Below are 22,357 nucleotides of genomic sequence, written 5' to 3'. Positions count from 1 at the left end.
ATGTCTTTTCTTCCTCCCTGCCCTAGTTTCCTGTCTCTCTCCACTGTCCTATCAAATAAAGGCAAAAAACTGCCCAAAAAAATAATCTAAAAAAAAAAAAAAAAACGGACGTTGCCTATTGGCATACGGTTTCAGATACCAAGTGAGGCCATTTTCAATATCAGCCAAGGTTTTCTGACATGGTCAGACTTTCACAATAAAAGTCCACAGTTATTTATAGGAAAATATTACATTTTTGTAAATTGTAAGGAATATTCAAAATAAAGTCCAGATTCTTGTATAAGGTTCCAAAAGTCTCCTGCAGCACCTTGTCCTTTCAAAATAAAAGCCCTGAAATAGCATTTTCTCAACAGAAAACCCCTGAAACAGCAACTCAATATTAAAAGGGACGTTGGTTATTGGCATACTGCTTCAGGCACCAGGTGAGGCCATTTATCACATCAGCCATGGTTTCTGACATGGTCAGACTTTCACAATAAAAGTCTACAAAAATGTAATATCTTCCACTAAATAACTGTAAAGTATAAGGAATGTTCAAAACAAAGTCCAGATTCTTGTATGAGGTCCCACGAGTCTTCTTCAGCACTTTGTCCTTTCAAAATTAAAGCCCTGAAATTACATGATCAACATGATCTTAAAATGGTCGTATACAGCTTCATGAACTAATTGAGGTCATGGTGTCTGCTCCCAGGACATTGTGAGACTTTCACAATAAAAGTCTACAGTTATTTATAGGAAGATATCACATTTTTGTAAAGTATAAGGAATATTCAAAATAAAGTCCAGATTCTTTTGTAAATTCCCATGAGTCTCCTGTAGCTCTTTGTCCTTTCAAAATAAAAGCCTTTTTTATAGCATTTCCTCAAAATAAAAGCACCGTCACTACAGTTCGTATTTCTCGATTATTGCAACTGCCTGGGGCGATTCAAAACGTGCTTCGGCGACGCGGTTTGCCTCGAGCTTTTCGCGGCAATCAGCAATCCCGACGCAATTTCTTCAGAAACTGCATCGTCTCGTTTTTTTGTTTGTTTTTTTGCTGTTTTGCCTTTGTTGTCAATTAAGGTTGCTACATTTGGAGGCTACTACCCTACGGCTGCATAGCCATCCTTGCGTTTGCCGCTGCTTCGCTGTGCGTCTACTCTGACTGAGTGCTGGATGCTGTGGGCTCTGCCGTAGTCCTGTTCCTCTGGGGTGAGGAACAGGACTGCGGGTGGTGCACCTGGGTTGTGGGGCAGATTAATTTTGTGTGTACGAGCCTGACGGACTACTACTTATGCTGCAACTACTGGATTGGGTTGTGTTGCGGCTTGTAGCTCGTACCAGTTTGTGCGCAATCCTTGCTTTATAGCAACCTTAACGGTAGTGTCTCTCTGTGTTGCACTGTGATGTTGGAGTGAATTGTATGGGTTAATTGTTTGTATATCTGTTTGTTGGTTATTGCATTTGTTTGTAGTAATTTCAATTGTGTGTGATAGGAGCCAATGCCCTGGTGTCGTGGTGACGGTTCCCTTTTCTTGGTTTGTGGTGCACAATTTAGTTATTATTTTGCTGTGTTTTGGGTGGTTTTTCTATTTTCGTACAGCCCCTCTTTGGTCTTTATTCCCCCAGAGCCCAGACTTGGCTCCTGGGATTAATTTGGGTATGTTGTGGGTTATCTTTTTCTTTTCAATTTGTTTATTAATAAAAGTAATTTAATGGCTATGTGTTAATGACCTCTGACTGCTTACGGTGAATTGAGACATGGTCTATTGTCCTATTCAGTAGAGCTTACCTATGTGCGTTTATAGATCTTCTCCCCAGTTAGATGCTTTAGATGGGATCCCTGGGGTGGCGTTGTCCTAAATTGTAATATTATCTATCACTACTCATAGTGCCACAAATGCATTGTTTTGCTGCACTTTGGAACTGTGTCAACAAACTTTAAGCAGGAAGCAGGAAAGCAGCTTCTCTTCCCATGTGCTGACAATAATATCATGATATAGTCAGACTATTATTACTATTATTCTGACTCTTCTCATATTATTCTTCTCATTATTATCATTCTACATTTCCCTTCAGGGATTAATCAAGTTGATCTCATCTCATTTTTCTAATGAAAAGAAGAAGAATTGTCATCATTATCACCATCCTCATTGCATCAACATCAGTGTCACATTGGATCTCCTTCTTTGCTTCTTTATTCAGGTTGGAGGGCTGCAGGTTGTCAGAGACCAGCTGTGGTTATCTGGCCTCAGCTCTGAAGTCCAACCCCTCCCATCTGAGAGAACTGGACCTGAGTGACAACAACCTGCAGGATCCAGGAGTGCAGCAGCTGTGTGGTGGACTGCACAGTCCAGACTGTAGACTGGAGACTCTGAGGTCAGACCCCATGTTTAGGTTGTGTGCTGAGATGAATGTGATGCGAAAGTCGGATCAGCAGGATCAGTTTAATGTCTCACATGAGAATTTATCAGTAGCCAGTCAATGAAGTGGAAAAAATCCAGTCAGTCTTCAAACAGGATCCCAGTCTGAATCAAATCCTGGTTCACCTTAAAGTCACAGTGAAGACCAGAGCAGTGGGCTGAGTCATAGGGTCTGTCAGAGGTCATGTGGGCTCTGAATCAGCAAATCAGGTCAATTTAACATTTGTGATCATTTCAGTTCAGTCTGATCAAATTCTAGCAGTGAACAGTTTAATCCATAATGTGAAGGAATGAATCCAAACTACAGCCTGTGATGAACTGAGGAGAAATCTGATGGGACTGTCAGCAGTGACTGTACAGAACACATACGTTGCAGATCCATGATGTGTGGTGGTGCAGTGTATTGTCTGGAGCTAGTTGAGGGTTTGATGACTCCTTGTATGTGGACGCCTGCTGAGAGAAGGAGAAAATAAAAAGGAGGAAAAGAGAATCTGATTATTTATTTATTCACCTTCTAACTGAGGTTTGTTCCAACAGGTTTGGCTTCAGGGGGGAAACAGTGACTCAATCTTCCAAAGACAAATCCTGAGTAACATTGAAACACTGTCTTCATCCAATTTTTAAATTCTGATTTTACAAAGTGGTCTTGAAATGAAGTTAGCAGATATTTGGAACAGTTGGGCAGCACGGTGTTTACCTGACTGGTAAAGTCTTCATCCACCTGCAGCATCACTCCAGCTGATGGTGACCTCATAACAAAGTCACTTTGGTCATCACAGCGTCACAGCTTCGATCTGGTTGCTTTGACAGTCTGTAAAAAGCATAAGTTGATAAAAGTCCTTATCCTGCTTGTTCCTCAGATGCTGCTCCAAGAAATGAAAATCTACACAGGCTTCAGAGTCTGTCAGCAGAGATCTTGTTATTGTCAGTTCGGGCCCAGTTTGTTTAAGATGATCTGAACCAGCTGCTGGACTTTCTTTTGCAGCAGGATGTAATAAATCAGGAAGACATGGAGTCCACCAGAGCAAAGACCAGGACTAACAGGGCTCGAGCTGTGATCGACATGGTGAGAGGAAAAGGAACAAGAGCCAGTTCAGTCCTGATTGACGGTCTCTGTTAATTGGACTCACACCTTTCCAGAACCTTGGACCTGATGTGAAGTAGAGATGTGGCTCAGTGAAATGTCTGACTGTAATATCATGATGGGATCTGGTGTCCTGAATGGAGACAGTTTATATGAATTCACCTCAAACTCTTATCAAGGTGCTGTTGATCCAAATATGGAAATGTCTTGATTTTGTCTTTTTGCCTTTTTAAACCACTTTTTGTTTCCTTACATTTGAGTGTCCACATCCAGATGTGACAGTGGCCTCACTCTTTGCAGTGACGGTGCAGTGGTCGCTTGCTGCCACTTTTTGGGAAAGGTGCCCCCTTACTCCATAGGAAACCAAACTTCTTTCTCCCAGTTTTTCTAGTTCCAGCCCTGGTTATGGTTTGTTTTGTTCAGAAAGGTGTTTGGAAGCCCCGGCTCCTGCTCATTGGTCCAGTCTGAGTCTGCTCACCTCATTTCTACTGAATCTGTTTGTATGTGCTGTCCATTCTCCTCGTCCCACTGCTGAACCAGGAAAACTGGCATGTTGTGTTGCAGCCCCAGGCCTGGAACAAAACAGAGACCAGCCCTGCTCAGTCATGGAAACTGTGGGACATGATCCAATATGTAACCATATACATTCCATAAGCATTCATTGAATCTTATATAATCAGTCTTTTATATTCATTATGTACATAGCCTGTATTTCTATTTTTATTATTATGACAGGTTTATTTGGAACTGTTGCTATAATAAACGTGGTTCAGACTTTGTCGACTGGAGAGTTTGATTTCACACATTTGCAGAGAAGAAAAGAGAAGAACAGTGTCTGTGGGGCTTCGCCAGCTTCACCCTGGCCAGAGAATTATCCACCACATTATTGGCGTCAGGAACAGGGCAGGCTGACGGGACCTCGGCATCTGGACGACCTGCCTGTCGCTCACAGCGACTGGTGATCACCAAACAAAAGGTAAGCAGAGCCATTTGAATCTGCATGTTGCTGAGGAGTGGAGACAGGTGAAAGGGTCCTAACCTGTCCTATAAAGAACCTCTAACCTCTAGGATAACATAAAAACAAAGGAAACACCATGGTGCAGGATGAATAAGAAGGTGAATGAAAGGTCTGTGGATGGTGCCGATAATCAGTTGGTGTTGGGTTTCTTTATATATGTAGACCTGAATAGCTAATATGGTAGCGGGATAGTAGCTGTTATCAGACCATAACATATGGAATAGAATCAAAATAGGTTTCAGTTCAATTAAGTTCAATCAAATTTTATTTCCATACTAAAATATATATGTCCTCAAATCCAATCCTAAAAATCTATATAAAAATAATCTCTAGAAACTTTCCATATTAAGGTCAAGCATTTAGACCATCATAAAAAAACACCTGATCAAGCACTTGGTGACAGTGGAAAGGAAAAACTCCCTTTAACAGAAGAAAACCATGTTTCATGTCAATAAAACCATGTTTGTGTTCACAAAGGTCAGTACCACTGACAGAGACCAGAGTGTCCAGGATCCAGCTGTCAGTGTATCAAGAGGGACTGGTCCAGACCTGATCCTCCAGCCTTCAGTCCTGAACCTGGATCCTGAGACCCACAGTAAGAGACAGTTCCTACTGTAAACTGAGCTGAGGATGAGTCCATGTTGGACTGGGGTTCAGAATGAGTAGAAGTCCTGGGTCGATCCTTATGGACTCAGCAAAGGAAGAAGTTCCCTTCAAGTGTTTGACTTCTCCATGTGTCCACATATCAGCTCTATCTGTATATATCAATCATCAGGGAAGAACATTTGACAGGGCAGAAGCTTTCTTACATACGTTACTGTTTCCAACCTGTTGAACTTTGTTTCTCACAGGAAGTGGATCCTTTTCTTTAGCCGACATAAAGTGGTTGTGCAAGCTGACCTGAAATGAAGCTGCCTGTGTCCATGTTCGTCTGTAACTGTAGCTTCATTAGATTTCACTGAAACGTGTTTATCTGTGTGTATGAGGAGCCCAGAGTCCATAGAGCTGCTGCTGGAAAGTGACTAATAATCAGGGCTGGATTAAGCAGGGGCCCAGAGCTCATGGGCCCTTGGGTTTGTGTCTCTGTATGAGGGGGCTCATGTTGTGTCTCCATCTAGTGGCTGAAAGCAGCAACAACACTTGGTCAGGCTGAAACTCTGACCTCCCCCTTGTTCCCGTGGTGCTGTAGAAAGCTTTAATAAGGACTGGGATAGCCCTCTGATAGTCCAGAGACCTGTTCAACACTGAGACAACCAGGCCTCAGGAGGGACAGTTTCAAATGTTTGTTTTTACAATGGTACATACATAGTATGTCTGAGTCAATGACTAAGTACCAGACGATGTGGGTCTTCTTAGAAATGTTCATTTAAACAGGAACAATGAGTAGAGAACACTAACCAGGGCTACTGTCTGGCCATAACCCACGCCTGCTTCCCGCTACTTCTCCAGCGTCTGACTACACAAGACCCCCAGCCCAGAACAAACCAGAACGGCCCCCCTCTCCCATGCACAGCCACTCCAACAAGCCTCAGGGGCCTATCACTGTGTGCATCATACATCATGTCGTAGAGACACAGAAGAGCACCATCCAGATGGACTGATAACACATTGACACTCTGACTCCTAAACTAAGGTTCATTCCAATATATTTCATATGTCAGAAATGCCTGGACACGTGTTCCCACTCAATCAAATGGGCCATTTCAATATTGTTAATAGTGTTCTCAATCCATTAAAAATGTACTGACAAATGTCAAACACTAGGATTTACCTGTAAATGTGTTGAAATAAAGAAATACATGACAAACTAGTTGAAGGAAACAGATCCTCCAGTTTTCTTATGTCAACAATCAACATTTCTATTCTAATCCTATTTTAGAGATGAAATGTCTGCAAAGAGACTAAATGAACAGTCTCTACACTCTTGTTGACACTGTCTCAGCACTGGCATCTTTGCTAACAGCTGCAAAAATGTGTTTGGCCTGAAGATGCTACTTCAAACTTGTGGTGCTTCGGTGAAAGGACAGTTCATCACTACAATAAGTGAACACAACTTTGGTTTTATCCTTTTTAGAACCGAACTTGCTGTTCAGCAGACCAGGCACCGTGTTTTCTGCCATCATATTAAGTAGTGTAACCTTCATAGAATTAGAATAGAATAGAAGAATATTCTTCATATTGACTGACAAGTTTTTCCAGAACCTTAACCAGGACAGATAGTTTGGAAATGGAACAGTGGTTGTTGAGCACAGTAGGGTCAGCTCCTTTAAAAAGAGGGAGAACAAAGGCTGATTTCCATATGTTTGGAATTTCACAGGTGGAAAGAGACACATTCAAAATATATGTCAAAGGAGAAGCAATAAAATCAGCTGCTATGTGTCAAAAATAAGGCTCTAATTTATCAGGCCCATTTAGAAACATCCAAAAGCCTGATACAGCTCAGAGACAGTAAAAGGAGGAAAACAAAAAGTAGAATTTGCAGAAGGATAAACATCTGGCTCATCATGAGGGGGGTTTAAAGACTCCAACATGGAACCTGAAGCTATGATGTGCTCATTAAATTCATTCCTCTTTATCTGTCATTTGCTGTGTGTCCTTCACAATATGAGGTGGAGACTCTGCCTGATCTCATTTTCAGTCCAAGATTGAACAGTTTTCCAGAGTTTTGAGGGATTATTTCAATTCTTTGATATTTGAAAGAGGAAATGATCAGCTTCAGCTTGTCCGATTGCAACGCTACAAGAATTTCACAACTACCTGAAACGCAGCAAATCAGACCCCCCTTTGGTTTGCCTGGCTTTGGCCCAAGCTGGATCAGGATCATGAAGCATATCTGATCATTGGGAAGAGATGCAGGGATTTTTAGGAGCTTTAACTCTGTAATGCCTGAATGAAGCAGCTTATTCATCAGTCCAGTCAAAGCATCAGAAAAGAACTTCCAAGCATTAAACACCAACATCAGCTAGAAGGTCCATTTTCTGCCATTCAAAGTTCTAAAGATCATGTAACAAACCTTGTTCAGAGAAAAGCTTCGTATCACGTTTGATTCCAATGGAAGCTTTGGTTTGTGAAGTCTGAGGATTTCTAACTGTTGCAAAGACACAGTGGTCACTAATATCATTTGCAAATATGAAAGGTGGAGAATATTTCTGAGGAACATTAATTAGAATGAAATCAATTAAAGGTGGTTCTTCAGGAACCTTCACAACTGGTCTAGTGGGCCTGTCCAAAATCTGAAACTAATGGAAAGAGTCCAAGTGCTTTGCAATCTGCAGATACAGGATGGAACCGAGTCCAGTTGAAATCTCCCAGGACTATTGGCTCCTTATACTTCCTGTCTGATATCAGCTGCTGTTTTCAGCTGAAGGAGTCCAATAAACACCGACAGCTGTTAAATGGAAAGACTGGGAAACCTCAAGAACCAATGCTAGAGACTCAAACTGCTTCCTCCCTGCCTTGGCGTATGGCGAATACTGTATGGCGCTTTATACAACACATTGATTTAAAGAAGTGGTTCTCAAAGTGTGGTACGGGTCCCAGTAGCGGTACTCAGGCTCCCTCTAGCGGTACACAGAGGAATCACTAAATTAAATATCAATTCATGTTAAAACAACACATTGTCATTGAATCTTTGAGTATTTTTGTCCATTTAAGTACAGGACAGTTTTTATTGAACTTTTAGGTCCAAGTGATTTTAATGGAATCATTCTTTCCCTTTTTTATTCAGCTGTGTGTAAGCACAGTGCAGTTCTAATGTTCAAACTGTGGATTTCCAATGTTAAAGTGACTGACAACAAGAAATCTTCTTCTTAGGAAGAAAACTGCCTGGTTTTTTAACTGTGCAGAGCTGTAGCTGAATAGTTAGGCCCACTACACTACTGTATTTTAATGTTGGTCATTATGGTGGAACTTGGTCTAAAAAGTTGGAGAACCACTGATTTAAAGCAGCTTTACAGTATTAAATCTGAAAAAACGTGTCAGTGTCACTTTGAGTTAGAATTCCAGCTTTAAGCAGCTCTCCAGTGTGGAGCTAGCTAATGAGAAAATCTGTTTATTAGTGAATGCAAAAAGAAAGAAATCATTCCATTAAAGTGATAGTTTGGTTTGCACAGATTAAAGCTTCATCTAGCTCAGGACTGTCTGGATTATTATAGGATTAGAAGGTTTTTTTAAGGGAGCTAATGTTGGGATTAAATCATTTCTCCAAGAATGAAATGTCTGATCACTTCCCTTTATTTTGTTCCATATCCATATGTCTGACAGGAGATGGAGATCTGTCTGTCTGTCATCTCATTGTTTCTGCCAAATTGAGATATTTTGTGTTGTAAAAATTCCTAGTAATTGTACAATAGTAATATCTCGGGGTGCAACAATATCACAAACACCAGCCACAATACGTATCGCGTTCCTGCCACGCCTCCTGCTGCCCATTGTTGAGGTTGATGTCACTTATCTGACTCCAGCAGATGGATCTCTGACAAAGCGCAGACCATCTGTCGAACCTGTTTCACAAACAGGAAACACTTCTAATATGCGAAGTAAAAGCCAAAGTGGTGGAGGAGCTGAGCGATGCAAAGTTCATTGCTTTAACTAGGGATGGGTGGACCTCCTGTGCAGCTCAGTCCTTCATTAGGATCACGGTGCACCACGTTACGGACAACTGGGTCATTGCACATCCTGTTCTGCAGACACAGGCTGTCTATGAAAGCCAGACAAGTGATGATCTGTGGGAAATACTACAGGGAGCTGCAGCAGATGGAAAATCCACTATTCCTGTGACAACACATGACGCTCCAAATATTGTTGATACAGTTGAAGCAGCCGGATTCTCAGCAAATATTGGATGTTCTGCTCACACAGTTAATCTGGCACTACACAAGGGAATGGGCCTTAACCAGATGTTGCCAAAGGTGGGCAGCACTACTGCTGCAGCAGAACTTAAAGACCAACAAGAGATGCTCCGACCGCCTCCACACAAGCTGATTCAGGATGTTCCCACCAGGTGGAACTCCAGCTATGACAATGCTTGAGCCCTACCCTGCTGTTTTCTCAGCACTTCCAGACAGGAGTGTTAAGAGGAACATAAAGGACATTGTTCCTCTGTCTGATGAAGATGGAAAAGTAGCTGAGGACATCATTCAGGTTCTTAAACCACTGAACATGGTCCCAACTCTGTTGAGCACAGAGCAGCTGCCAACAGTTTCATTGATAATGCCACCGAAACACACCATCCTGGAGTCTATGAAAGTTAGTGACACAGATCCAACAGTTGGTAAAGATGTCAAATCTGCCATTTTGTCTGACTTCATGAAAAGAAACCCAGAATCTGACTCAATACTTGTGCACTTTCTTCATATGAGCACTACACTTGACCCACATTTGAAATCTCTGCCTTTTCTTGATGAGACCATGAGCAGCAACATCTTTAACAGCCTGATAGAGAAGATTCTGGAAAACAATCCCCAGCAGGTATTTTTTGGATTTTAATCCAAACTTCATTTAATAAATTCAATTTGATCCAAACTATTTAGTTTCCCATAGTCCTGCAGTGCATATTACAAGTAGATATGTCCTGTGAAAGCCACTTTACAAATACAATATATATGGAGATTGTTTTAATTCAATTTCAGTATTTAACTCTAAACAGAAACTGAGATCATCAGAAATGAGCATCACTATGTTTGTTTTTCAATATTAACTTGAAACTATTTTGTGGCTTTGTCCTTGTTGGGCCCAGGCCTCACAGGAGCAGTTAGAAGTTCTTGGTTTTAACTGTCCAGAAGTTGATGGAGAAGTCCCCCTGTCAAATCTCCTCTTGTGTCTCACCTTTCCTTCCTGGACCCAAGGAAAATGGCCTTCAAAGATGCAGGTGTCGGAATAACTAAGTTCAGGAAGGCTTTGACAAACCTTGTGCATGTCCAGCGTGTAAATGAAGAAGACTGTGACAACTTAATTCGACTCTACAGTCAATTCATAGATGAGATTGTGCTGCTTCAGAGTTCACAGTTTTCCCATTTGGATCCATACTCAGACAAGGTTGACACATTTTTGCATGACAGGAAGTCCACACAGAAACCATATGAAAAGCTATGGAGACTCTGCCGCCAACTCCTCCTCCTCTCACATGGCCAAGCCTCTGTAGAGTGTGGATTTTGAATCGGCCGTCAAGTTGAGGATCAGAACCTTTCAGAAGATCGGTACGTAGCACAGAGGTGCATTTTGGACCTCAGGGCTGTGGGTGGCACCAAGAATGTCCCAACTAACAAACCGCTATTGATGTCAGGTGGTGGTGTCTGACAGAGATACATTCCACATCTTGAAGATATGAGAAGAAAGAGAGATGATGTGGAAAAAAACACTCAGAGAAAATATGTGCTGGATGAAATTGAGGAAGTTAAAAGGAAGAAGAAAAGACTGAAAGACGACATAGATGCACTTGAGACCTCTGCTGACAAATTGGCTCTCCAGGCAGAGAAAACAGCCAAGCTAACTCTAATGTGGGAATGTGTTTGCTCTGTGGTCCATATTTGAAGCTGACCTCGTGTTGGAATGTTTGGATTTCTTGTTTAATATTGTTGATCCATTCATGGCCTTATGGAAATATTGGAATGTTTTAGAATGGATTTGATCTCCACTATGTTGGGATATGTTTTCAGTGCTTCCACCCAACCCAAATCTGTTCAGTCAATGACTGTATATTGTGTTCAATAAAGCAAACATTTGGGATCATCTGTTGGCCAAATCTTTTCTTTAATGTCATGTTGAATTGCTTTGCTTGTTAAGATCATGTAAACCCATGAGGCAAGAAAAACTTTAAAGCATATTTCTATGTCTGCAAACTTATGGTTCCATGACCTACAGAAAATATTACCTTTATTTCATTATAGCTTAAAGTATAAGGCATTATTACAGTTATAGTCATGAAGCATTTGGTATGTGCAAAACAGCAGCAAGCTTAAGATATGAATATGTTTACCAGTAATTGCAAGGTTTTTCACAGTGCAAGAAGTGAACTAGACATAACATCAGATAGGATGTGCCTGTTGCTTTTGTTGTGTATTCTGTCTTACAGGAACAGGTTGACCTCTGACTGGCATAGCAACAGTAAAACATCAGGTCATCCCACTGTTCTCAACCTATGGGAGAGGAACACGCCAACGTCCTAAAGATTGCACATTTCACACTGTAATATAATCACTGGGTCAGGGAAAGATAGGCAGTCAGACTTCGTGAACTCACAGAAAACACTGTTGGTGTTAGGGACAGTCTGACCCAGAGCTCTGCAACTGCTTTATTCAGTGTGTTTTAATAAACAGACTATTTGAGACCATATTTATCGCCTCAGCTTTTTTGATCACACGAACACGCAGAACTGAGGGAGGAAATTCCAGTCACAACAATTTGGTGACCCGGACGTGATCATAACGGAGGACTGGTCAGTAAAACAGATGGACGATTGCAATTGACACCGGTGACACTCAAAAAGGTAAGCAGACGCCTATTATCTTTAAAAGTCTGCTATTGAATATTCCAAATTATATGGTGTCAATAGTAAATCACACGTCTGTCCAAATTCTAAACACTGAATGAATCAGTAAAAAACCTGCGTAAATAAGTTAAGAGAACACAGATAAGTAAAAGAATAAGAATAAAAGTGAAATATAAGAAGAAAAGTGACGTTGTGAAGTTCGAAAAAAGAGAAAGAGAAAAGAGAAACAGGAAGAGATAAAGACAAAAAGAGACTAAATTACAAAGATAAGAGGACTGGTTGAATTAATAATTCAAGTATAGTGATTGCAGCCTAAACCGACGGGAGAAGGAAACCACTGGGTTAAAGTCCCTGGTGGGGGATGGGATCCGCCTAAAATTTTGTTACAGGTCCGTAAGGTTGGGGCCCATTCCTGTAGACGTACAGGATAAAGTCCCGAGGAAGGGTGCCTCTGGGGAGTGTTGGTTTGCCCTTAAAGACCCTCATTGAACACGCTAAAAGCATAGTGCCCACGGCTCCATAAGAGCCGGTAAGTGGTGAGTTAAGGTAAAGGTATAAGAGAATATAAAAATAAAAGCAGGTTCAGTTACCGGTAAGTTTCTATTGTTTCAATTTTTTGGTCTATATATATATATATATATATAACATAAAATACATATATATATATATATATATATATGTATTTGTACAGTTGGTTAAAGTGTGCGGTGTCAGCGTCCTGCAATCGGTGTGGAAACCTGACGATGATAACACAAGCCCTCTGTCTGTTGAAGCAGCACGGAGAAGTGGGTGAAGCAAATTTAAGAATATATGTGTGTGTTCTAACAGAGTGAAGGGACAGAAGGAAAAGTGAGGACAGCAGCAGAGAAGAAAGGGGGGGCAAGTAGATGTTGGCCTTGGCCCAACATCAACTGAGAGAAAGCAGATAAGAAAGTGTAATAAAGAGGGGACAGAGCTAAAGGAGTAGGGACAGAGTGTGACTGAGTGATCAATCGTGCTCACAAAAGGAGGTGCCTCTGACAGGAGGGAGAGAGGCAACGCCACCCACTGTAAGTGCTTTGTTTTAGACTGTAAACAGCAGAACACTGGAGAAGCATGGCACTAAACTGAATTGGGTGGAGGCCTTTCCTGCCGCCCTCATGTCTATGCGCACCTCACCAGGGTCAAAGACCCACTTGAGTCCACATGAGTTGCTGACTGGTTGTCTAATGCCTGGTCCTCCCAGGGATCTTCCAGGGGTTCCTGGGTTGGATGTGTGGCAAATTGATTGTGATGAATATATGAAAGCACTAGTGTCTTAAAAAGTCTATCTGTGCAGGTCAAGTGAGCTGAAGGTTGACCAGCCGGCAACTCCTGAATTGACTCCAGCTGTAAAGATAGGGGACTGGGTACGAGTGAAGGTCCACAAGAGAAAGTGGGCTGAACCCAGGTGGACTCGACCTTTTGAAGTGGTGGAGGCTACTTCCCACTGGGTTCAGGTAAAAGGTAAAGCTGGAGCAAATTGGCACCACCTGACACATTGTGTACCTGCCCCTCCGCCCTCACGGACTTTGAGTGAGGTTAGAACTGATCTGGCTAATATCGGGGAGGGCTCAAAACAAAAAGATAGGCCAAATTGACTCCTGTATTGAACACAGTAAATCCAACCCGTCCCAGAACCATGGCCACTAGACCTAGACCATGACAGCCTTTCATGCACCCAGGACTTTGCGGGGCCAAAAAGGGGGGTCGATAAGGAGCCTGTTAAAATAATAAGTGTAGCCTATAATAATAATTATAATAAATAAATAAAATAAAAGAACAGTAGTGAGTAAAAACAAATAGTAACTGAATATAAGGAAATAAAATGCGTACTAAATTAGAAGGCCTAAACACCAGTAATGCAAAATTGATGCATCAAAAGGATTAAAAAATAAATAAATAAAATTTAAAAAAGAAAAAGGAAAATTAGAAAAATGGGAATAAATATGGCTTTTCGGGGAAGTTAAACTGTGAAGGCTATAGAAAGTGAGTGAAGGACATAGAAAGTAAGACTAAGGGAAATCAGAAGGATCAGAGAAAAGAAGGGCTGTTTGCAGCACAGGAATGGTTAAAGTTTAACGTGGTTAAAGAAAGTTAGAATGGACAGAGAGGGAGAGAGAGAAGGGAAGGAGAAGAGACAGAAGCAAATAGATAAACAGGTAAAAGCCTCTTCATCAACATTGTATTTAGGGCAAACTGTTGAATTTACAGATGATCAAACAATGTCATGCTGTAGAACACCTCCTCATCCTAATAATCCACCACTGGCTCAGCTGCCTTCGTACGCCCAGGGAGAAGAGGGTGCTGTCCTCACAGCTCCTTCTGATCCTGTGCCTCGGCCTCAACCTCCTTATGCTGAAGATAGTGAGGGAGTGTTGGCTTATTTTAACAGACTGAAAGAGGTGTTTAACACTCACAGTGGAATATCAGTACCTGAAGGTGCTGCACAGAATGGGGATAGGCCTTATGCACAGCAGTTAAAGAATGCCTTCTTAAATGGCCTCAAACCGGAAATTTCAGGATTTATTCGAAAGCATCAGATTGGTTGGCAAACTTGTGCCCTGACAGATACAAAAAATTATGTTGTGCATGTGGCCACTGTTCTCCAACAAAGAGCAAAAGAATAAAAGAAAGTGTTTTTCACTGACTACGATAATGAAATGGTTTCTGAGTGTTATTTTCAGGGGACGAGGTCGTAGCCGGAGACCTGGCAGACAGCAGATAGTTAATCATGACTACTGCTACGTCTGTGGAAAAGCAGGACACTGGGCCAAGAGCTGCCCACAGAGAAAGACACGCCCTGAGCAGCAGGAGGGAGGAGTAGGCTACTCTGCATGACTAGACAGCAAAAAAAGGTCAAACGCAAAATACACACACTGAACAGAATTAAGAGATACAAGACACACCTCTGACTGAAGCTAACATTTGAGCCATGAAAAACTTAAATTATGTTAAAAAAAAAAAAAAAAAAAGCTGAAGTAACATTGCTGGTTCAAGGCTTGAAGATAAGACTCCTTTTTGGTACAAAAGCTGTAAATCAATTCTTAGCTAAGTTTTTTCCTCCTACAGGAAGTCAAATACTTGTATGTAGATGATATTTTGATATGCTCTGACACACAAAAACAATGCAAAACAGCTCTGCTTAAGTTTCTAGAAGAACAGGAACACAAAGTGAGTTTAAATACCTAGGTCATGACCTTGCACAGCAAGGGAGAGCTCAAAACTGAAAAGAGGCAATGCTTAAAATACCAAAACCACAAACTAAAAGACAGATGATGTTTTTCTTAGATATGACAAACTTCTGCAGAGCATGGATACCAAACTACTCAGAGTTGTCTAGTCCATTGTTGAAGTTGATTTATGACACACCTATGGCAACTTATAAAATCTTCTTCTACTTCTTCTCCTTTCGGCTGCTCCCTTCTGGGGTCGCCACAGCGAATCATCAGCCTCCATTTAACCCTATCCTCTGTATCCTCCTCACCCACACCAACTATCCTCATGTCCTCCTTCACTACATCCAAGAACCTCCTCTGTGGTCTTCCTCTAGGCCTCCTTCCTGGAAGCTCTAACCTCAGCATCCTTTTACCAATGTATTCACTGTCCCTCCTCTGAACATGTCCAAACCATCTCAATCTGGCTTCCTTGGCTTTTTCTCCAAAACATCTAACATGAGCTGTCCCTCTGATGGACTCATTCCTGATCCTATCCATCCTCGTCACTCCCAGAGAGAACCTCAACATCTTCAGCTCTGCTACCTCCAGCTCTGCCTCCTGTCTTTTTCTCAGTGCCTTGCTGGTCTCACCACTGTCTTGTACACCTTTCCTTTCATTCTTGCTGACACTCTTTTGTCACACATCACACCTGACACTTTCCTCCACCCGTTCCAACCTGCTTTCAAACGTCTCTTCACTTCTTTTCCACTCTCCGTTGCTCTGGACTATAGCAACTTATAAAATAACATGACTAAAATTGTAGAAAAAGCCTTTAATGGTCTTAAAAAGACCCTGACCAGCACCTCTGTTTTAGGACTGCTTAACCATGAAAAATGTTTTATGCAAACTGTTGATTGTAAGTATGGTCACATGACTTCAGTGCTGACTCAAACTTATGGGGACAAAAACAGGCCTATTGCTTATTATTCTACCCAATTGGATCCAATAGAAAGAGTAATGTATGTATTCAAGCTGTTATTGCAGCCTCCATGACAGTCCAAGCTTCAGCAAACATCATGTTGTTCCATCCTCTGACACTAAAGGTTCCACATGCAGTCTCTGTCCTGTTGTTGCAAAACAAGATAGCATACATGTCACCAACTAGACATCTGTCCTGCATGACTACATTGCTTTCACAGCCACATCTCACTATTGAGCGATGTACAACCTTTAATCCTGCTACATTAATGCCTATAGCTGAGGATGGTGGGCCACGATTGTATTGCTGAAACTGAGAATAGAGTGTTGCCCAGGGTTGACCAAACTGACACACCTTATAAAGATGCTGAAATGACAATGTTTGTAGATGGATCTTGTAAAAAAAAAAAAAAAAAAAAATACAACTCAGACTGATCTAATTCTACAGGATATACTGTTATAACCCTTAAAGCTGCTTTTAAAGCTGAATCACTACCATCTCATTTATCATTGCAGGCAGTGAGACTTATTACCTTAACAGAAACTTCTATGTTAGGAAAAGTAAAAGTAGTTAATATCTACACTGATAGCAATTATGGATTTTCAATGGTACATGTGTTTGCTCAGCAGTGGAAGAACAGAGGAATGATCACATCATCTGGTAAGACCATCACACACAAAGATCTTATTTTACAGCTGTTAGATGCTGTGTAGCTGCTTGATGCTGTGTAGCTGCTTAAAGAGGTTGCTAATTGTAAGTTTGATACAAATGTGAGGAATAGACATGATTTCTTTTTGGTAATTGTAAAGCTGATGAAGTTGCTAGATCAGTAGCACAGAAACCGCTGCCTTTACATGCTACAGTTACAGTTGAACATCCTGATGAGCAGATACTTACAGACATGCAGAACAGTGAACCTTAGAAATTAAAAGACTCATGGGTAACAACAAAAACAAAGAGAAAACAGTGTAAATTAAATGACAATAACGTTTGAAGATGGAAAGATGAAAAGTAGTGTTACCTAAAAGTTTATTCAGATATGCAGCTGTGCATGTGCATATGTCAGCAGAAGGGATGGTAGATTAATAAACATAGTGTTTACAACATACGGTTTTACAAACTACTCTAAAAAATTTGTCAACAGTGTGAAATTTGTGCAAAAATAATCCAAAGGGACAGATTGTGACAAGAAATAGTGGAAAGTTTCCACTACCTGAAGATCATTTTCAACACATGCATGGATTTTATTGAACTAAATGACGGTGAGGGAAAGAAATACTGTTTAGTGATCATTGATGCATTAACCAAATGGACTGAAGTGTTTCCAGCAAAGTATCCTGATGCACTAACATCAGCTAAAACACTGACAACTACTATTATTCCCAGATTTGGAATTCCAGAGAAAATCTATTGTAATAATGGTACATATTTTGTAAACCAGGTAATTAAACATCTTACTGCAGTGTTACCATCTACCTCAGTTAAACCATTCATTAAGGATGATGCTCACATGACTGAGACCATTGCTGATTACATGGCAAAAATGTTGAATAATAAACATGTTGTAAATGTTGTATTAATGCACAACATGAGGGTCCTACTCATGAACCAGACTCCAGACTGAATCCAGGAGACTGAGTCTTCGTAAAAATCATCAAGAGGAAATATTGGTATTCTCTGTGCTGGGAAGGACCTGACCAAGTACTGCAGTCTATACTCATGGTTGTGAGAAATGTTGAAAGACTTTCCTGGATTCATTTAACACACTGTAAAGAGGTAAAGGTACTGTCTGAGTAATTCTGTCAAACCAGCAAGGACTCATTCTAAACTCCAACTAACCTGTGGTGAAGTCTGGCTACAAAGGAGGGTGGAACCAATAGAACCAACCACTCGTCTCAAACCAGTGAAGAAACCAACCACACCCAGGGGAATTAGGTGAGTGAGGAGTAGAGTGACCTGGGGAGAAGACTGCTCAGAAGTACATTTTGCCATGGAGGGTCCAATATATCGACCCTAGCACCCCTTTAGACTATTTTGTCGGGTGGAACTGACAATAAGCATATTGACTGCCATATCACTGACCTTCTTTAAGTTTGAGAGTTGCTAATTCTCAGAAAACAACCACAAGTGTGATGAATCATCTCAGGTTTAATCACGGGCCCAGAGAGGACATCCTTGCAGAAATCCTCTGCCGTCTGTGTTACAAGACCAGTTTATATACAGTACTTTGGACTAATCCTGAACAGACCCCCACATTGTTTGTTCAGGTACTGTCTTCAGTCTTCTTACCATCAAAGAAACAAATTGTTGACAGTTATTTACAACTTTCTACCCTAAAACACTAAACCAATAAACAGACAGAACCACATACCACCAAAGGGTCAAGCAAACATTCAACCCCCACATTGGTTTAAGTCAGTGACCATTTGCTTTGTTGTAAAATCCTCACAGTTTGCAACAGCCAGAGAACGCTACTCACTCCGATGAGATAAGACCTGGTATGTTCTCCTCCTTTGAGAAAGAATTGCTACAGCCAGGCTCGAACTGCAGCTGTTTACTTCCACCTGTCCTCCAGCCAGTAAATGATGTCTTTGCATTATTTGATGACACCCCATCAAACGCAAGTGGTCGGAACCACGCTGGACGGGACCGTTCAGAGTGCTGGGGAGGACATCCCACGAAATGAGACTGCAAGAGAAAGGTGATGTATGGTGTCACTGGAGCATGTGCACACAAGCAGAGGAGCCAGGTAGACGGTTGAGTGACATTAAAGAGGCTCTGGCTGCTGAGGCAAACACAGAAGGGGACTCAAATAAGTAGGTGAGAAGGTTTCAAGTCCGTTGTCCAAAAGGTGGACAGCCATATGGAGTGAATTAAGACTTTGGGTCCAGAAAAACTGTTTGCTAAGCCTTCTAGTATGCCACCAGTATTTTATAGTCCTTTTTTTTTTTGGTATGCTTGTATTGCTTACTTCCGCTATTATTGAATTAGTGCCTTTGCTAGTCTCAGAGTAGGGCAGTATGGGTCTGCCACACAAGAAATTCGCAGTAGTTGTAGTAGTAGGGCTTAGTCTAATGATATTGGTGGGAATGCTGCTTTGGGAGAAATATGAGCGTGACCAGACCACTGAGTGGAGAGGTAAGAGAGCAGTAAAAACCAGCGACTATTGTGTGCTCTATTATGGACCCCGACTTCTTTTCAGTTTGATCGGTGTTCTGTCATCTCCTGTGGCAGGTACCCCGTGGCAGAGGAGGGTTACACCTACACCTACATTTGCCCTCATCCTGATAGGGCACCTGTTCTATGGTTTGCTTAGGGGTTCCAATAGCGCTGATTGGGCATGCTAATAAGGTTTCCATGTTTCCCTTAGGTCCCACACAGTCAATTCCAGTGAAACTTACCCAGAAACGGCGCCGCCACGTTCTCCTCTTGGGGGGACGTAGGGCTAATTTTGATCTCACGCAGGGCAGCCCCACATACATTGATGCAATTGGAGTTTCAAGAGGGCCCCTGATGAATACAAATTGGCAGACCAAGTGGCAACAGGGTTTAAGAATGTACCTATAATTTCGGCATGCTTCCCAGTCACCCCCAACAAAAATGTGGATCGCATCAATTACGTACATTACAACCTGCTGAGATTGACCAATCTCACTAGTGACACCATTGAGGGCCTCTCAGAGCAATGGGGTCCCACTTCCCTAATGACGGCACAGAACAGAATGGTGCTGGACATGTTATTGGCTGAAAAATGGGGTGTGTGTTCTATGTTTGGGAAACTTTTCCGCTTCCGTTTCTCAGCATGTTGTTATGTATGTAATTGATGGATTGGAGTTCTTTAACCAGCTCCTGGAAGTGTGGTCCAAATAAGCCGTCACGGATAATGGGACCCTCCAACAAAACCTTCCTCACCGTCTCTGGGATGGGGGAGACGTGCAGCCAAATATTCCGGTGCGCCATCGTCTGCCACGCGGCGATACGGGCCGCTCTCACAGCGATGGGGGCGCAGAGAGTCAGAATAGCGCCCGCCATCTTGCTAACCTCCTCTGAGCGATCAGGCGGGAAGGCCTCGGGGTCCGCCGCGAGCTTGGACAGGGAGTGAGCCAGGACGGCGATGTTATTAGCTGCAGCGGCGACCTGGAAGGCACACTGGTGGGACCTGTCCACTAGCTTAACAGCTAGCGCGTCCTTCGGAGCAGTGGGGGGCAGGCCTCCGCCCGGCCCACAGCATGCACTTTGCTCCGAACAGAGACGCCAGGCTCTCTTCCAGCGCCGGAACCGTGGGAAAACCATCTACCGTTATGTCAGCCTGCGTGATCGGGGAGAAGGTCGACACCGGAGCCTTTAGCTTGGCTGGCTCCGACGCTGCCGTGGAGAGGCAAGCGGAGATGGTTGGTGATCGAGGCCAAACAGGAACACGGCGTGGCGCCCGCCGCGGATTGTACCGGCCGAAGTGGGCATCCTGAAGCGGTTGAACCAGCTCAGGAAGGACGGGGAGCGTTGTAGGCCGCTCAGCTAGTATGCTAGCGTCAGACAAGAGGGAGTCCTCTCCTCGGTCTGCCAGCACCCTTTAGCGGCAAGGATGAAGAAGTCCGCTCTCTGGCGGACTACCTAGAGGGGCAGCTGCTTGCAGAACGCGCAGTTAGTCCTTGGAGTGAGGACTCTGCCAGCGTGTTCCGCTCCCATGCGGCCCACGCAGCGTGGGTGCAGGTCGTTCTCGAAGATGTAGCCAGTAACACACTCGCCGCAGATTCTGGTGACGCCGCAGTCTGCCGAATTCATATCGTTGGAAAATCCTGTTCTCAGTGCTTAGCCTGAAGAAAAGAAAGGGAAGAGCCCGCCCAAACCGCCGCCTTATATATGGGACCTGCGGACGTGTGGACTCGCGGTTCGGGCGAGAGGGGCCCACCCCGGGTGGGCGTAAATGAATTTCTCTTCAGTGCGCAGGTGCGAAGAGGGGATATGACCCATAGCGATAGCCCAGAGGGCTGCGCCCCAATGAGACAGAACAGAATGGCGCTGGACATGTTATTGGCTGAAAAGGGGGTGTGTGTTCTATGTTTGGGAATCTGTGTTGTACTTTCATCCCTAACAACACAGCTCCAGATGGGTCCGTCATGAAAGCTTGGAGGGCCTACGGGCTCTGTCCAGGCAGAGGCATGAACACTCAGGTATTAATAACCCCTTGGATGATTGGTTCAGTCGCACATTTGGCAAAGGGAAGATGACAACTGTCTGTTCTCATTTCTCTCGCTGGTATGGTCATTGCTCTGGTATTGGGTGGTTGTTGTATTCCCTGTATTAGATCTCTTTGTAACAGACTCATTGTGACCACCATGGAGGGCCAGCAGGTGGCTCTCCGAATGCCTCCGCTTACTCCAAAAGGGGGAGGCAGCGGAGGTTGAGGAAGAGGAAGATGTTACGATGGCTGTACCATGAATATTTTCCTATTTCTGGTTTGGTCTCAAGGGGGAATTGTGTAAAATATTACCTTTATTTCATTATAGCTTAACGTATAAGGCGTTATTGCAGTTATAGTTATGAAGCATTTGGTATGTGCAAAACAGCAGCAAGCTTAAGATATGAATACTTTACCAGTAATTGCAAGGTTTTTCACAGTGCAAGAAGTGAACTAGACATAACATCAGATAGGATGTGTCTGTTGCTTTTGTTGTTGTACTCTGTCTTACAGGAACAGATTGACCTCTGCCTGGAGGCATAGCAACAGTGATACATCAGGTCACCCCACCGCTCTCAACCTATGGGAGAGGAACATGCCAACGTCCTAAAGATTGCACATTTCACTCTGTAATATTATCACTGGGTCAGGGAAAGATAGGCAGTCAGTCTTCGTGAACCAACAGAGAACAATGTTGGTGTTAGGGACAGTCTGACCCAGAGCTCTGCAACTGCTTTATTCAGTGTGTTTTAATAAACGGCTAATTTGAGACCATATTTATGTCCTCCGTTTTATCAATCAAACGAACTGAGGAACTGAGGGAGGACATTCCAGTTCCAACAGACCCTAAGCTCTTTTCAATAATATCCATGGAAAAGTTCCTATCCAATCATTTTTAGAACCAATATAGGATCTACTGAATATTCTTCAGTTTAATGCAAAACAGAAATATGACCAATAGAATATCAGCCCTCTGTCATATGGCCAAAAAGAAATGCAACAAATGCTTTTTTCCATAGTTGAGTTTGAC

At 42.6% G+C, this 22,357-nt stretch overlaps 1 protein-coding gene across 1 annotated transcript in view; it reads left to right on the top strand.

Annotated features, from left to right (window-relative positions):
- LOC113121943 (NACHT, LRR and PYD domains-containing protein 12-like) overlaps positions 1 to 22,357 on the top strand; it is a 79,504-nt gene that overhangs the window by 40,014 nt on the left and 17,133 nt on the right. Inside the window, 1 exon segment of the mRNA XM_026292837.1 lies at positions 2,185 to 2,358. Coding sequence (XP_026148622.1) covers positions 2,185 to 2,358 — 174 coding nt within the window.

Source organism: Mastacembelus armatus, chromosome 20 (genome assembly GCF_900324485.2).
Source record: "Mastacembelus armatus chromosome 20, fMasArm1.2, whole genome shotgun sequence".
Lineage (NCBI taxonomy): Eukaryota > Metazoa > Chordata > Actinopteri > Synbranchiformes > Mastacembelidae > Mastacembelus > Mastacembelus armatus.
The sequence above is the reverse complement of the archived record's forward strand: the minus strand, read 5'-3'. Positions and strand labels throughout refer to the sequence as shown.